The following is a 16713-nucleotide window of genomic DNA, read 5'->3' as shown; positions in this document are numbered from 1 at the left end:
TCAGTTTAATTTAAACGCTGGACAAAAGCTCCCGAATAAACCGGTGCCCTGTGATCCACATTGGATGCGAGCATAGGTGGGACACAATTACACACGCCTCACACTCAGACAGCCGGGCACTCGTTACACCTGCTGCGCCAGTGACGCTCCCAAGTGTGTTTCACCCCAGCGCACACTTGTAATCGCTGTAGCAACCGCTCCAGTTAGTAACAGCGGCCTCCGTCGAGCCACAGGGCACATTCCTACACACTGACTGCCAGCGCGGAGATTGCTACAAGTGCACTTTCCACCATTCATTGCCGCGTCCCCTAAATGAAATGTTGTCTGAGGGCAGGAGGCGAGAGTGCCCCTGCATTGAAGAGCAGCCCCCACACACCCCAGACAGCTTGTAGCTTTACTTTCTCTTAAAGACGCCCCTCCCTGCCTTAAGCAGGTTTGTTTCTGTTGCTAGGATATAGCGCCAGCATGCTTCGACTGCTGTTCACAGCGCTTTAGCTCTAAAGATGTAGCAAGAGTAAAACGCCGGGTAAGGGGCGAGAGACACACCATTGTGAGAGGGCAGGCAGACAGAAAGTTATATTACTGTGCGGTACTAACTCTTTGTCAAACTCTTTGTAAAGTCTGCAGAATGCGAGAACTTCCCGGAGTGTCTGCACTTACCCTGGGATGTAGTGCGGGTCTGGCGTCATCAGCGTGGGGCTGATCTTGGGGGCAAAGTCGGTGGCCATGCTGCTGGATGTGGGAGCCCTCTCCCCTCTCTCTCTGCAGGTGCCTCCTGCCCTCCCTGCCTCCCTGTGTTGTGTCTGTTGTTGCTAGTGCGCCCAGCACCGCGCCACGGTTTCTGTTTGCACAGAAGTGAGGTCCGGCTCCAGGGCTGAGGGGAGGAGCCTCTCCACGCGGGGAGGAGTCACCTGTCTGCTCCCGGGACCCTAGGGTCCTCGCAGGGTGACCACGGGCACGGGACCACCGGGGAACGCGAGGAGCTGCTATCTATCCATCTATCTAGCTATGCAAATCTATCCATCTATGCAAGTCTATCTATCTATCCATCCATCCATCCACCTATCTATCTATCGACCTATCTTTGGAAATCTGTCTATCTATGCAAGTCTGTCTATCTTTGCAAATTGGTTTATATCTATCTATGCAAGTCTATCTATCTATGCAAATCTATCTATCTATCTATGCAAAACGATCTATCTATGCACGTCTATCAAACTTTCGAATCTATCTATGCAAGTCTACTTATCTAAATATGCAAAGCTGTCTATCATGCACATCTATCTGTCTATGTAAGTCTATCTATCTACCTATCCATGCACGTTTATCTATCTGTCTATGCAAATCTGTGGACGTCTATCTATCTATCTAATCTATCTAGGCCAGTTTGTCTATCTATGCAAATCTATCTATCTATGCAACTTTATCTATCTATGCAAGTCTATCCATCTATGCAAATATGTCTATCTATCTAATATATCTATGCAAGTCCATCTATCTATCTATGCAAGTCTATGTATCTATGCATGCCTATCTATCAATGCAAGCCTAATTATACAAGTCTATCTATCTATCTATCTATGCAAGTCTATCTAATCTATCTATGCAAGTCTATCTATCTATGCAAGTCTGTCTATCTATCTATAGAAATCCATCTATGCACGTTTATAAATCTAAGCAAGTCTTTCTATCTATCTATGCAAGTCTATCTATCTATGCAAGTCTGTCTATATATCTATGTAAATCTGTCTATGCAAGTCTATCTATCTATGCAAGTCTATATATCTGTCCATGCAAATCTATCAATCTATGCAAATCTATCTATGCACGTCTATCTTTGCAAATCTATCTATTTATCTAAGCAAATCTATCTAACTATATCTATGCAAGTCTATCTATCTATGCAAGTCTATCGATCTACCTGAGCAAGTCTAACTGTCTATGCAAATCTATCTATCTATGCAGGTCTATCTTTCTATTTATGCACATCTATCTATCTATCTATCTATCTATCTATCTATCTATCTATCTATCTATCTATCTATCTATCTATCTATCTATCTATCTATCTATCTATCTATCTATCTATCTATCTATCTATCTATCTATCTGTCTGTCTGTCTGTCTGTCTGTCTGTCTGTCTATCTATCTATCTATCTATCTGTCTGTCTGTCTGTCTGTCTGTCTGTCTGTCTATCTATCTATCTATCTATCTATCTATCTATCTATCTATCTATCTATCTATCTATCTATCTATCTATCTATCTATCTATCTTTCTATCTATCTATCTATGCAAGGCTATCTATCTATGCATGTCTGTCTATCTATGCAAATCTATCTATCTATGCACATCTATCTATCTATCTATCTATCTATCTATCTATCTATCTATCTATCTATCTATCTATCTATCTATCTATCTATCTATCTATCTATCTATCTATCTATCTATCTATCTATCTATCTATCTATCTATCTATCTATCTATCTATCTATCTATCTATCTATCTATCTACATATCTATCTATCTACATATCTATCTATCTATCTATCTATCTATCTATCTATCTATCTATCTATCTATCTATCTATCTATCTATCTATCTATCTATCTATCTATTCTTCTATCTATCTTTGCAAGTTTGTCTATCTATCTATCTATCTATCTATCTATCTATCTATCTATCTATCTATCTATCTATCTATCTATCTATCTATCTATCTATCTCTGCAAGTTTGTCGGGCTGTCCATTATTGTTATAGTTATTGTTAAATGCACACAAGACTAATAATGACAATAATAACATATATTATTATAGAAGTATATTCGAAATAATAATAATAGAAATAATGGTAATATTGAGTGTCCACTCCAATCATACTAATACAAAAACAACACAAATATAGTACAGAATTGTATTATTATTAGTTTCATGCTAAATATTATTATTACAATAAACCATTTTTATTTTTGTAAATACTACTACTATAAATAATAACAATAAAAATAAAACATGCGCATTTTAACCCATTTTTGTGCCAAGGTTGTAACACCTACATCCTAAGTCACAGTGGTCGTGTGCAGAGGACGTAATATTTCAGTCGTGGGAGCAAGGGAAGTGCTTTCCCTGCCTTTTGTATTGAGAGACCTGGGGGAATGCCGGGTGTAAGGAAGCTTGTGGCTCCCTGTAGATTCCAAATCCTTCCGTCACAGAAATGTGAGGAAAATGTGTTTTTATATTCAAAGTTTCAGGTTTGCAAGGCATTCTGGTTAATAAAATTTGATGTGAGCCACGCAAGCCATCCTATCCTAGATGGTCCTATTTTTATTAGATTTATTTATTTAGTTTGTAATGCACATGAATCATCCGCAAAGGGATATCTCGGCGCAGCAACAACAAAAAAGACAGGCAGAAGCCTAGAGGTTAAAATTTACATTTTTAAATAATTTCCTAAAATGGTAGTGGGCAGTACACTCTCATAGGTGTAGGGGAAGTTTATTCCAAAGATGGGGGGATTGGAATGTAAAAGCACGGCCTCCTGAGAAGGTTGGCTAGGTTTCCCTGGGTGCTGGCTGACCTAGGGTACAATATCTAAGGGAACAAAAATGGTAGAACAAGTGTTATTATAATTTTTCTGGGTCCAGGGAGCCTTCACCTGCATAGCTGGGTCCAGGAGCTCCGACTGGCCCAAGGGCCCTGGGGTTCCTTCCGCCGGCCTGCCGCACCGCTAAGGGTCCAGGACGGGGTTCCATCAGGCCTGGGAAGGCCTCCCCCACTCCGCCTGCGTGATAAGGTGCATGCGGGCCTCGGGCTGGAGCTCCGTCATGGCCCTCCTTGCAGCCCCGTGCTGGAGGCACAACCAGAGCTCTGAGCACCCGGGCCGCAGAGTCCCCTGAGCCTGGACATTTGGTTGCACATCCTGCTTTCTACTAGGGAGGTGACCAGATCGCCGGGCTGCCCTGGAACTCTTGAGCAGGACTCATTTGCTTCCTTGAACCCAGCCAGGGCTCCAAGACAACGGGTGGGTGCGCGTCTTCGGTCCCTTCTGTTGCTTGGCGCGTACGGATTACAAACAAACATTTGCAATGCAATAGGTCTCGCATTTGCGAGATTTTGAACTATTTGCATTGTAAATGGCAATGCTTTTTATTTACGTATTGGTTTTCAAAACAGATAAATACAAGTATTTGCAATGCAATAGGTCTCACATTCAAGCAAGTTTAAGCTAATGGCATTGTAAATGACAATGCCTTTTATTTACATTTTAAAAACCAAAGCATATTTAAAAGTAATTGTCATTTACAATGCCAATAGCTCAAACTCAAGTAAATGCGAGACCTATTGCATTGCAAATGCTTGTTATTTTATCTGTGAGGAAGAGTCACAACAAAGGCTTCTCCTTAATCATGTACATCTTCACTCAGGAGCCTCTGAGACAAGGGTGTTCACACATTTTCATCCCACGTCTTCCATGCATAAAATCATTACACCCGGAATCCGGGAATACACATATTTTCTCATATTTGTTCTATAAAATACTGCGAGAAAACTAAAGAATTTTAGTATGTTATGAGAGGACACACTCTCTAATAGTCTAAACGGATACGCTGTAGTGTTTTTGAGGTATCACAATAAATCAATAAATACATGTAGCAAGTGAGCCACACATTTCTAGTACCATTGGGAGGGAGAGAAGCATTTTGTTTCAAATCTGTTTATTGAAAATGTAACACACAAGTGAAGCATATGTAGCCCCACCAAAAAGATATAAAAAGAACATAGTCACTCAATTTGCGTGTCAGAGCATTTCAAATAAAACAGAAATAAAGGAGTTAGGGGCCTATTATCAAGGAACGGGGTTAAAATTATCGCCGCTTTAGCTGCAGTTTTCTGCCGCTAAAGCGGCTAAAATGGGCTTGATAATATGCCCTTGAGAATTCCAATAGAAGCCCATGTTCACACCAGAACATGGACTTCTATTGGAATTCTCCAGGGAATATTATCAAGCCCATTATCGCCGCTTTAGCTGAAGTTTTCTGCCGCTAAAGTGGCGATAATTTTAATGCCGTTCCTTGATAATATGCCCCTTAGTTCCTTCACACCCTTGCCCACACAATCAGGACAGAGAAAGGAAGTTAAGCGTGAAGCAAAAATATGATACTGATCCTGTCACGATTACATAACTTCTCTCAGAGTTCAAGAAAGACACAGGGGAGGCATTAGACATCACTAAGGTCTTAATGAGGTTTTTCCCAGCCAACAGCATTAGGTGATTTATATAATGCAACCGGAAGGATAGCCTGCTCACCTGCTCATGCACTAAATAACCTATTAGATCAAATTGAGCGACACTAGGGGCACATAGCTCACATTAAACAATAGAAAAGGAGAAAGAAAAGGAAGAGAGAACCAAAGAGGAGGGGGGTCAAACCACTCAACCAAGCGGAGAGAGAAGCATTTTAACAGTCCTTAAATATGTATATATATCTCACTTATATGACATTAAAAATACACCATAGTGAAATAAGCCAAAACGTGTGAGGGTCTTTAGAGGGCAACAAAGAAAAATTGACAATTTATGTTTGTCTTTGCATTTAAAGTTTCACATCACACTGTCTAGCTGGCAATTGATCTCGTCGTGACAGAGACGCCCTAGTCCCTCAGTCAGTCCTGGCTCTTTAGCCAAGAGCGCCTTGAACGCTGGTGTTTTGAACCCATAATTACAAAGTTTAAAACAAAACTACAAGTCCCAAAATGCAGAGCACTGTTGGGTAAAAAAACCGCAACAGGAGGAAGGGCCTGCATGGGAAATGAGAACACTTGTCAGCCAGCAACATGTTTACCATTTCAAAAATTGCAATTACCCCTTTTAAACACACAGTCAAATAGATGATTGCGAACATGCTTTTGGCAGACCTGTCGCCCTAAAAATTAATACAAAGTGATCCTTTGTCAGATTTGAGAGGGCGAGGAGCTGGTAGTTATTCTGAGGCCCCCTTGACACCTACTCCCAGACAGAATGCAACATCCAAAAGACATTATGTTCGCCCATTACAGAGTGGCTTCTCTTCCTTCTGTTTTCTTTCACCGCGTCACAGCACTGTTTACCAGTGTGAAGCTTTGTGTATTCCCCAGCATAACATTGTGTTCCTCTGGGCTAGAGCCTCGCCCCCCATTGGCATCTCTTTATATCAGCACTACAGTGTGAAAACCCCTGCTCCTGGCTTTTGGTAGCACTGGCCCAGGTGCTTGTGGGTGGGGAAAACGTGGAGAGGAGCCTCTCCCCAGAAACTGCCTTCAATGGCACATTCCGCTGCACGTGCCACCAGGGTCACTTCCTGCCCACTTTTCTCGAAGAAGAGACGGCTTAATGTAAACAGCACAGCAGAGGTAACTCAGTGACATAGCTGCAGCTTCCGCCCCCAACCCCCCTACTGTCACGGGGCACTTTGAGTCAGTACGACATTTTCTTGAAAACTGTGCTTGAATGCAGGGATTGAGGACATAAATAGAACTGTAAAAGTGAAGTTAATTACTCCTGGAATATAACTTGCTACCAGCTAAAAAGCAATTGCGTAGATTGTTCTCACACAATTCAATGACTATTTCACCAAATTAGGGTTTAGCAATAAAAGGTGATTTACCGGTATCTTGTATCACTTTGTTCTTTAACTCGTTTGCACCTTGCATAACAAGCTGAGGATCGCCGGGCGAGAAACAGCGCGGTGGGAGCGCACGAGACAACACGCAGTCGCTGTGCGCGTGCACATCAGCTGTAGCGGCGCAAGCTGAACATCGCCGGAGAAGACACGCTCGACCTCCGAGTCTGCCTGCTACCGAGACTGACCCGCTATGGAGGGAGAGGGACACGCGGAAAGAGCCCGGTGAGTGGGGGGGAGAGCGGTGGGGGGGGCAGAGAGGGCGGGGATGTGTGTGTGTGTGCGTATGTGCCTGTGTATGTGTGTGCGCGCGCATCTGTGTGTGTGTGTGTGTGAACAGCATGCCATCTCTTGTCTCACTGTAAGCAGTGAAACTGAATGCTGGTTTGCCTGCGGGACAGTAGATGTGCACACGCGTGTGCCTGTACGTGCGCGTCCACGGTCCCGAATCGCCGCGCGTGCCCCGGTCTGTCTCCCTTGAGAGGCATTTTGACAACAATAGGTCTCGAGAGCGAGACATAAAAAGGAGGGTAGACTTCTTCTGGATTACTATAGACAGGGTACCCAGGACCCACTTGTGCCTGCCTCACCGCCAAGGGCCTGGGACTGGGGTCCATAGGGCCCGGGAGGCTTCCCTTGCTTTGCCTAGTTCAGGTGCTCCGACCCGGGTCCTGGCGGGTCCTTAAGTGGGTGCCCCCATCCTGGGCTCCGTCTTCTGGCCCACCACATGTACAAGCCCCTGGGAAGGCCTCCCCGGCTCGACGTCGTCCAGCCTGCCACCCTACCATGGGCCCGGGACAGCTTCCCCTGCTTAGCCTAGTTCAGAAACTCTGACCAGGGCACCAGTGGGCCCCGGGGTGGGGGTCCCCCCATCCAGGGCACCGTCCACCGGCCCACCACATGGCCAAGCCCCTGGTATTGGCTCCCACAGGCCTACAAAGGCCGTGCCCTGTGTTTTGTCCTCCAGCCTGCCACACTGCCAAATACCTGGGATGGCGGTCCATCGGGCACGGGGAGATTTCCCTTGCTTGGCCTGGTTCAGTAGCTTTGACCGGGGCCCCAGTGAGCCAAGAGGTTGGGGCCCCTATTCTGGGCTCCGTCTTCGAGCACACTGCATGGCCCACGGGCTTCCTCCTGGGCTCTGGCGGTTGTCAGCCAGTGACCAGCTGGTCCAGGACCAGCCCAACTCTGTCCTGGGCTCTGTCCTCAGGCTCTCTGCATGCCATAGTACCCGAGAAAGGGTTCTGCAGGTCTGAGGAAGCTTGCCTGCTTCGCTGGGTCAAGGAGCTCCAACCGGGGCCCCAGCAGGCCCTGGGGTGAGCACCCCCCATCCAGGTCTCCGTCCTCCGTGTGGCAAAGTGCCAGGGACAGGGTCCCGCCGCCTGGGGACACCTTCCCTGCATGTCTAGGCCAGGCCCAGGAGGTCTGACCGGGCCATGCTGGGCAATGGGACAGGCGCTCCCGCCCCGCGCTCTATTCTCCAGACTGCCCCTTGGCCAACATCCCGGGCCACCATCGCAGCCCCATGCCTGAAGCCCAGGTGGGGTTCAAAGCTCTGAGCCCTCTAGGGGCAAGTGGAAACCCTTTCATTAAGGCACAGGAACTGTATCACCAGCGGCACTGGGGCGGCCGGGTGCAGAGTGCCAAGACGACGTCAGGGGTGCTCTGGATTTGACATGAGATCTCTGGTTTGGTAAAGATGCTGAAGGCTCGGTCAGGGAGGCTTCCAGGTGGTGGGCACCAGTGCAAGAGGTAAGTTGGGTTCTTGGGGGATGCCAGGATACCGTTGGTTGGGCCATCCAAGGCTGTGGGGTGTTAGGTGCAGGAGTGTCTTATAGCATTGCCTCTTTTTACCAGCACCGGTCATGGTGACCCTTCAGGTTGAGGCTGCAGACATTGGCTTGAAGCTTGTGGGAGATCACATATCACTAGATCCCAAGTCAGGATCGCTGGGGAGACCTCCTCGTGGTGTGAGGCCACTCGAGACTCGGGCCGTTGGCATCGGGTGTGGAGTGTTGCAGAACCGTGGAGCTGTCTGGATCCGGGCTCTGGTGTTGGATTCTTTGTTGAGAAAATCCAGCACTCACAGGAGACAGAGTCTGTTGGGTGAGTGCAGGGCAGGTCCTCAAGGCTCTGGGGGGCTGTTGGACACACCACCATTTCTGCTGTAGGCAGGTTGAAGTTGGGACAAGCCTGTGGGGCTGAGGCCAAAGCCGCTGGTGTCCTCTTCTTCCTGGGTCAGCCCGGCTCTTCCCTCCTTCTTTCTTACTCGAATCTGAGGAGGCACGGTTCAGAGTCGCCCTAAATACTAAATATAGGGGTGTCACAGGGGCGTGCAGGCTGGACCAAAGGGTCCCTTCCTTGGGTCCAGTACACACCCTATTATGCCACCCTCCCGTTGGAGGGAGGCATGAGCCTCTTCCTAATTGGCTGGGTCCCCTCATCTCCAAGATGGAGGAGACGGAGAGGTGTGCTTCACCTCGCCTCCCCACCTAAAAGGTGGGGTTGCAAAGGTGGGCACACCTCTCCTTCTGACTCATTTTTCCCGCCGATTCTCCTGTCCAAAGTGGGGGTCAGAACTGGTGAGAGCCAGTTGCTGGTGGCAGCAAAAGGCAGGGACAACTTACAAACGCGGCAGGCCTTTAAAGCTTTCCCTTCATGTAACTAAACCATCCTGGTGGAGGAGGCATGGCCCAGAATGGGCTTTGTCTCTGGACCCAGAAAGCGGAGGCTGCCATCCAAGGGGCCCAGAAACCTGTCTTGTGGTGGAAAATGGCAGGCGGCAATTCAGGGACCCCACCAGGGCTGGTCATTTTTCAGGGCTCATGTCTAAGGTGCCCTCTGTGTGCATTTGTCATTACATTCCACACTGGCATGAGTTTAATGTGATGAGATGTTTGCTACCAAACTTCTCAGGTTTTAGTAAAGCCATTATGGAGCTGTGGAGTTCGTAATGACCAACACCGAGACCATATACTTTTTATGGCTTTATTCCACTTACAATGTCTAACAATGGACTTTGACACTGTAGGGTTACCGGGCTCATGGCTCTGTACCCTCACCTTAGGGCTAATGCACACTGCTAGAGGGGTGGATTACCTAGGCCATAGGCAGTGGATTGTGGGCCTGGCACACAAGGATTTGTGCTTTTGGCTTAAGCCCTCTGCTTACAGAGGCTGTGTGTCAATCAGCGAGGGTGCACATTTCTCAACTTGTCACTGGGTGGTGTGGTTTCAGGAAGCGCTGCTGAACACGCCTCATCCTGTGACAAGCTGGGAAAGGTGTGGTGCTCACATGGAGCCTTGGAGCACTTTCAGATACTCTCACTGCTTGCTACGTGACCTCCGACTGGAGAGACTTCTAGCCACCAGGTTAGTTCGGTGGTTTTACTTATTTTATTATGTATTGTTGCAAGCAGACTCCCACGTGTCCGCCCAGGATTTAATAAAGGCTATAAAAATGTAAACAAGGAAATTCAAAGGAGAATCCCTGGAGAAAAAACGTCGCTATTGGGCTAAAGGTACTCGCTATAAATAGTATCTCATTCATCCAACATTCATTCTTCTCGTAGAAGAATACAGTTAAAGTTTCCACACTAGAGTGTAACGTTTACAGTCTTTTATTTTGTAAAAATAAGTATAGAGTACACAGATATCCTATACACATCAGTTTAAAATTTCAGCAAAAAGGATTTTTCCTGAAAACATATCTGAATAAAACAATACTTTTAAAACCACATTGTACATGTTATTTCATGAGATTTAAGCGGAGTTATCCACAACATTTCATACATTATAGACATAGATCAAAATACAATAAAAACATTGGCGAATTTCTAATCAATTAGCAAAAGAACACATTAATCTGCAAACAACCCCCTAGAAAAAGTGGTAGCTTTCCGTATTTATGCTACAACATAGCCTGATCCAATAGCCTTTTGTCTATCCAACAGAGAGTCACAGTATCAACAATTCATGAGTATCTGTTATTCCCTAGGCTCCACTTGGATTCTGTATTTTATTCAAATGCGTCGACGCGTTTCCGTGTTAGCCCCCTGGATACGGGGACACCTTCTTCAGGACAAAACAGTTGTTTAAAAGGGGTTCACCGTTTTCCCACATAGGAATCCGTCTCTAAAGTGAAATGTCGTACAGGTTATATTGGCTAGTTGATATACTCCTCTTTTTCGTGCCTGTCTACTCCCTGGTCAAAGGTGGACCTTTCATATGTTGGGACAGGGTGGATAGTATTTATTCTGTAGGTTTTAGGGTTCCTCCTTACTGCCATTCATTCTGGGTGTCTGGAACTGCTGTCTTTGCCAATTAAAACCTCCGTTTCAATGAGGGATAGTTGTGGACTGGAAGTTGCTCTACTTTGAGTGGTCCCACTGTTGTATGAACCGGATATGTTCTCTTTTTTAGTGGGTTCTCGCGTCTGCCTCGTTTTTCCAGTTATAAAAATATAAAAATGTAAACCCCTGAAGTGAAAGTGAAACTCTTGCTAATGCTTTCAAAGGGGCACATCCTACCCCAGTTTTTAGGTCTCGCTTAGGCAGCACTCATGCGCTGCTCTAGGAGATGACCTTTAGAAATTGGTCAGCTCTTTTCAAGCACTCGTGCTTATGCTGGCATCCACCTTGTGGGAGCGGGCGGCGGTGCACGCTAATTGGAAACAGATGGCCCGCGCGCCATCGCTCCCTCCCGCAAGGTGGATGCTAGCACAAGCACGAGTGCTTGAAAACAGCTGTTTGCATTTGCCTGGTTGCCCTCGCTATCCATTCTAAACTGCTTGTTTACTTTGCTTTCAATCGCGGCACTCGTGCTTTGGCTGTAAACATCTCAAGCTAAAGCACAGTGCCACAATTGCTTCAAAAGTAAAGAAATAGAAACATTTATATTTCTTTACTTTTGAAGCAATCATGGCACCGCGCTTTAGCTTGAGATGTTTACAGCCAAGCACGCATGCTGCGATTGCATTCAAATGCTTGTTTTTCTTGCCATGAATCCTACAGGCCGCGTATCTTCCTGCTGCGTACAATTTTGCTCTGTCACACTCGCGTGCACATTTCCCTTCGAGCAGACTGCACCAGCATCCAGTCCTGCGCTCAGGCACTTCTGCCCTCGTGGAGAACGCTGATGGCTGCACACCCTTCTGTTGTATTCCATTTCTACGGTTACTCTGCTTAATTCTAATTAGCACTAGAATGTATTAAGGGTTCCAGCTGATGGTTTGAAGTTTGTCAGTTGCTGGAAGACCTCCGATGTAGGCTGGCGTGTTGGGTTGATGCTGTATACTTCTGGAGAATAAAAGATACAGAAACCTATTCAACTATCTCCTGGATTTATTAAAGAACCACACTACAATTGGCGACGATTGGGATCTCCAGTACTTTTACAGCTCTTCCTGACTCTACTTGGGACTTCATTGATTCTACCGGTGTGTGGTATCCTGAGATTCCCTAGCTGAACTGTGCAGAAATGAAGTGGACACACTTGCGCAAGACTGACGTGTTAGTGGCAGGTCATATTATTTGTTTCTATTATTAATAAGTCTACTAGGCCTGACCTCTTCTCAACTGTCACTTCACGAGCGCATTTGTCCGACCTGCACGCGCAGCTGGAATCCTCCTCTTCCGACATTCTGCTGCTTCCTGGTCATTCTCTTTGTTCCCAAGTTCCAGCTCTGCTCACGTCCTCTCGTAAGGGTGACACAGGGTCACGCAACGTGCCGCCATTTTGGGCTGGTACCAACACTGCATTATTCATTGCGCAGTGTAAGCAACTTAGCACGCACCTTTACTGCTTCAAGTCGGTGACGCGCACATTCATTATTTCTCTTAAAATCAAATTTGCGTGCTCCTTCTTCATTTCAAGGTTGGTGGCACGCACACCTTCATTACGTCAAGGTCAGTGACGCGCACACTTGTTTAATCTGAAATCAAAATTGCGTGCACCTTGTAATTATTCCGTAATCAGTGACGCGCACACCTTTATCATTTTAAATTGGTGACAAGCACACCTGAGCACATAGTAATTCATTTTTATATTCACGTGACAGCTATATAAAATCGGTTATGCGCACACCTGTTGCTAAAATACGCACATAATTTATTGTGCAATTGTAACTCATTATTCTTCTGGCATTTTTCTTTAATGTACACTGTGTTACTTTTATTTAGTTGTAGCATATTTGACTGTTCCTTAACAATTTTCTTCATTCAGCACATTAGGAAGCTCCTTAGGATCTGTATATGTACTCAAATAAGCATAGTTTTCACTGTCATAATGCAAAATTTTACTTGTCTTCCACATTTTTTACCAGAATCAGGTATTCCTAAAACCAAATGGAAACAATGGTTTATGGGTTTTGCCAGTTATATAATAGCCTTAGATGGGGCAAAATTTGATCCGGTTGGGAAACTGGCTCTTCTTTATAATAATCTTGGGTCTGAGGTACAGCATATTTTTGATCATCTTCCAGTAGCCATCCAATCTGATGAAACTGATTGGGATGCTTACAAAGAGGCAGAGTGCAGACTTACCAACTATGTTATTGATGAAACTTGTGTTGTAGTGGAAAGGCATAAGTTTTACACCAGACGTCAATTTGAGTTTGAATCCATAGACACTTTTTTAGCTGAATTGAGAGTTTTATTTGCTACGTGAGAATTTGATGGCAACATTGATTCTAATTTAAGAGACCAACTAATTGTTAATTGCTATAACAAAAAAGTACAAGAAAGACTATTCTGTTGTAGAAATCCCTCTTTGAGTGAAACTCTTGAATTAGCTAGAGGTGTCGAAAGATCAGTTGTAGCACAGAAAGAATGAAATAAAGCCAAAACTGATCAGGTCACTGAATTAGTTAATGCTTGAAGCACCAAACCTAAATTTAATTATAACAAGTCAAAAGACACATCAAACGACACTAAGAAGCAGAATGCTTGTTACAGATGTGGATCTCCTTCACATTTAGCTAATGCTAAGAATTGTCCTGCTCTCAGTAAACTTTGCATTAATTGTAAGAAGCATGGTCATTTCACACAAATGTATAATAAGAATCCTCACAAAGTAAGCACACTTGAAAATGTTGAGGACTTTTCAGAGGACAATATTTGCACTGTTAAAAGTTTTATACAGATTGTACTCTCAATTGATTCTGATGTGAATGATACTGGTCGGTTGTGCAATGTTACCATTGGTGATGTTGAAATTCAGGTAACTGTAGACTCTGGTTCTCCAGTTACTTTGTCACTGGTGTTTTATTTTACAAGCATTGGAATTCTATACAATTATCTCCACCAGATATTCGCACCATTTTTTTGGGAGGTCACAATATTGATATGCTTTGTTTCTTTCTCAACAATGTTAAATTCAAGGATCGAGTAATTTTCATTAAAGTGTATGTGGCAAAAAAAGGTTATAACATCCTAGGATGGAAAGATCAAGGGAAGTTTGGCATGGTATTAAGACCAGTGTTGGAGAAGCTGTTGTGTGTCCGAGTCAACCGGAGAGCTTTGCTCCTGAATCTGGCGTGTGATGTACGCGTCCCGATTTCCAGGGTGATGGACACACTCGTCAGCTCGCTCATGCCTCTCTAACTGATGAGGTACTGGGAAGGACCACCCTTTCTTCCCTGCACTCATTTTTTGAATGAACCAGCATCGCTACCGGGACGGAATTATCACTGGTAATGCGATATCCATGATTGTGCCACAACACAGCTCTGAAGAGTCACAATTGTACCACTTTGTGACGAAATATGGGTCGACTGGTGTTTTGGTCTCTGTATTGATCCGGATTGATATAAAAATACCCATTAAGATATTCCTGATGTTGAACTTCATCATTTCTACATGAAAAATTCGTAACAGGTTTTGGTTTTTTACACTAAAAACCTTCACCCTTGTACGTGTGCACCGGACTTGGTTCTATATTCACTGTGTGGGTCTTGACTTACACATTCGCAGGGGTTGTTTCATTTGGGTTTGTTCCCCCTAACCTGTTACCACCATGTCTATTCGTCCGCATCCTTATCCTCTTGCGTACTTGCCTGAGCGCCATTTCTTCCTGTCCTTAATCTAAACCCTCCGCCGACACAGCAATGTACTTTTTATTGTTGCATACCTTTCCTGTTAGATAGGCCCGTTCCCACATCTCAGAATGGTAGGCACAGGCTGAGCGGCCTTGGGGCTCAGATAACATGTACCCACCACCAGGACTGTGGCTCATCCCTGTTTGCTACCTTTGTTCACTTTTGCCTGGACTGGAAGTTTCCAGCCTGGGCATGTTCTTGGGGTATTGGTAATGTACAATATCCAGCTCCATGGTGGGGGAGGCAGGCCCTCTGCAGTCATTTCAGGAGGCTGGTCAGACTGGGCTCTGCTGCAGCACTATTTGGTTTGTATTCTCCATTGCTTGGAAGGCAGAGAGGTGGTCATGAGTGACCCGGTGGCCCTAATTGGGTCACTTCCTTGACTGACTCCCCAGACATCAAGCATAGATTGCAGCTCAAACAAAAAGAATTTAAGGATATCATCCTGGAGGCAGCCAAAATGCTCTATTAGGCGACCCAACGTAGGCTTTACGAGGTGGGGATAAGGCTGGCAAGCTACTGGCGTGGCTAGATACGCATGAGGTGTTCAAGTTAAAGTCTGTTGAGTGGACCTCGCTTAAGGATAGACAGGATATAGCAGACACCTTTGCGGAAAATTTTAAGGGGACATATCATTGGCGCAGTCATCCACCCAAATTGCGGCTCAGGAACTACTGGCTACCCTGGGACTTCCCGCAGTGGAGGCTGCGGAGAAGGAGGAGTTGGAAGCTGATTTAACTGACGAGGAAGTTGTACAAGCCATCGGGGCACTCTAGGCAGGAAAGGCAATGGGACCAAGTGGACTTCCAATAAAACTGAATAAAATGAATGCACCCAAAATCGCACTACATCTGGTGTGGATATATGAAGAAAGTGTGGATAGGGGTACTTTACCCAAGAGCCAAAGAATAGCTAGAATTGTAGTAATACATAAAACTGGGAACCCACCCGAAAAATATGACTCCTACAGACCCATATCCCTACTAAATCCAGAAGTAAAAATCCTTGCCAAAGTTTTGGCCACTCTTTTGACCCCATTGCTGCGCAAACTGGTCCACTCGACCAGTCAGGTTTTATGCCATGTAAAAGTACTGCGCTTAATCTCGCTTGTCTGAATGGGGTCCTATGAAGAGCAGACACTTTCAGAGAAGAGGCAGTGATAATGTCATCAGACGCCAAAATGGAGGAATGGGAAGACAGAATTTCCCTATATGCGAATGACATTCTGCTTTATCTAGCAAAACCATACTCCTCAATCCACAGAGTATTACGCCTATTTACACTCTATCAAAAATACTCGGGGTATACAATAAATTGGGACAAGTCACTCATATATATACTATGCGGAACGGACATTAACTTCCCTGGGGTCTGTACTGCCAAAATAGTCACCGTAGGGTTCAAATATCTTGGGGTCTATGTTACGACTAACCCAACAGTGTTCCATGACAGAAACCTGGTTCCCCCACTGCGAAGTCTACAAGAAGATGTGCAACCTTGGAAGACCATGGCCCACACATTGGTTGGCAAAGCCGCATTATACAAAATTATGGCTCTTCCCCAATTTGTATATATCCTACAAAATACCCTATACCCAGTGCCTGATAGATACTTTAAGGCAATATAATCAGAGATTAGAACGCTGCTCTGGAACAACGGTAACCCGTGTATAGCACTGTCAAAAGTCGCAAAGAGTCAATATGAATGGGGGATTGCCTTACAGGCAAGTTGGTATTGTTACAGGGCATCTCAATTGATAGTGGGTAACCACTGGATGCATTGGCCAGAGACAGAACCCGCCTATAGAATGAATAGGTATAACATGTCCCCAGGGAATTGCTTGAGAAAAATATAGGGGGGTAAAAGCATGTTCCGGGTAAGATGCCACCTTCCACGGCGGTCACTTGTAGCATAGGGCCTTGAAGGAGCTGGGGAGTAATAACATGATAACGAAGGC

The 16713-nt window shown here is 45.2% G+C and overlaps 1 protein-coding gene across 1 annotated transcript in view; it reads right to left on the bottom strand.

The window, feature by feature from the left end:
• CIMIP2B (ciliary microtubule inner protein 2B) overlaps nt 1–789 on the bottom strand; it is a 130826-nt gene extending 130037 nt beyond the window's left edge. Inside the window, exon 1 of the mRNA XM_078677231.1 lies at nt 661–789. Within this exon, the coding sequence (XP_078533357.1) occupies nt 661–728 (68 nt within the window). The 5' untranslated portion in view covers nt 729–789. The remainder of the gene's footprint in view (nt 1–660) is intronic.
• Nucleotides 790–16713: the final 15924 nt, after the last annotated feature.

This window comes from Lissotriton helveticus, chromosome 2_1 (genome assembly GCF_964261635.1).
Source record: "Lissotriton helveticus chromosome 2_1, aLisHel1.1, whole genome shotgun sequence".
NCBI classification, from domain to species: Eukaryota; Metazoa; Chordata; class Amphibia; order Caudata; family Salamandridae; genus Lissotriton; species Lissotriton helveticus.
This window is presented reverse-complemented; position numbering and strand designations above follow the sequence as displayed.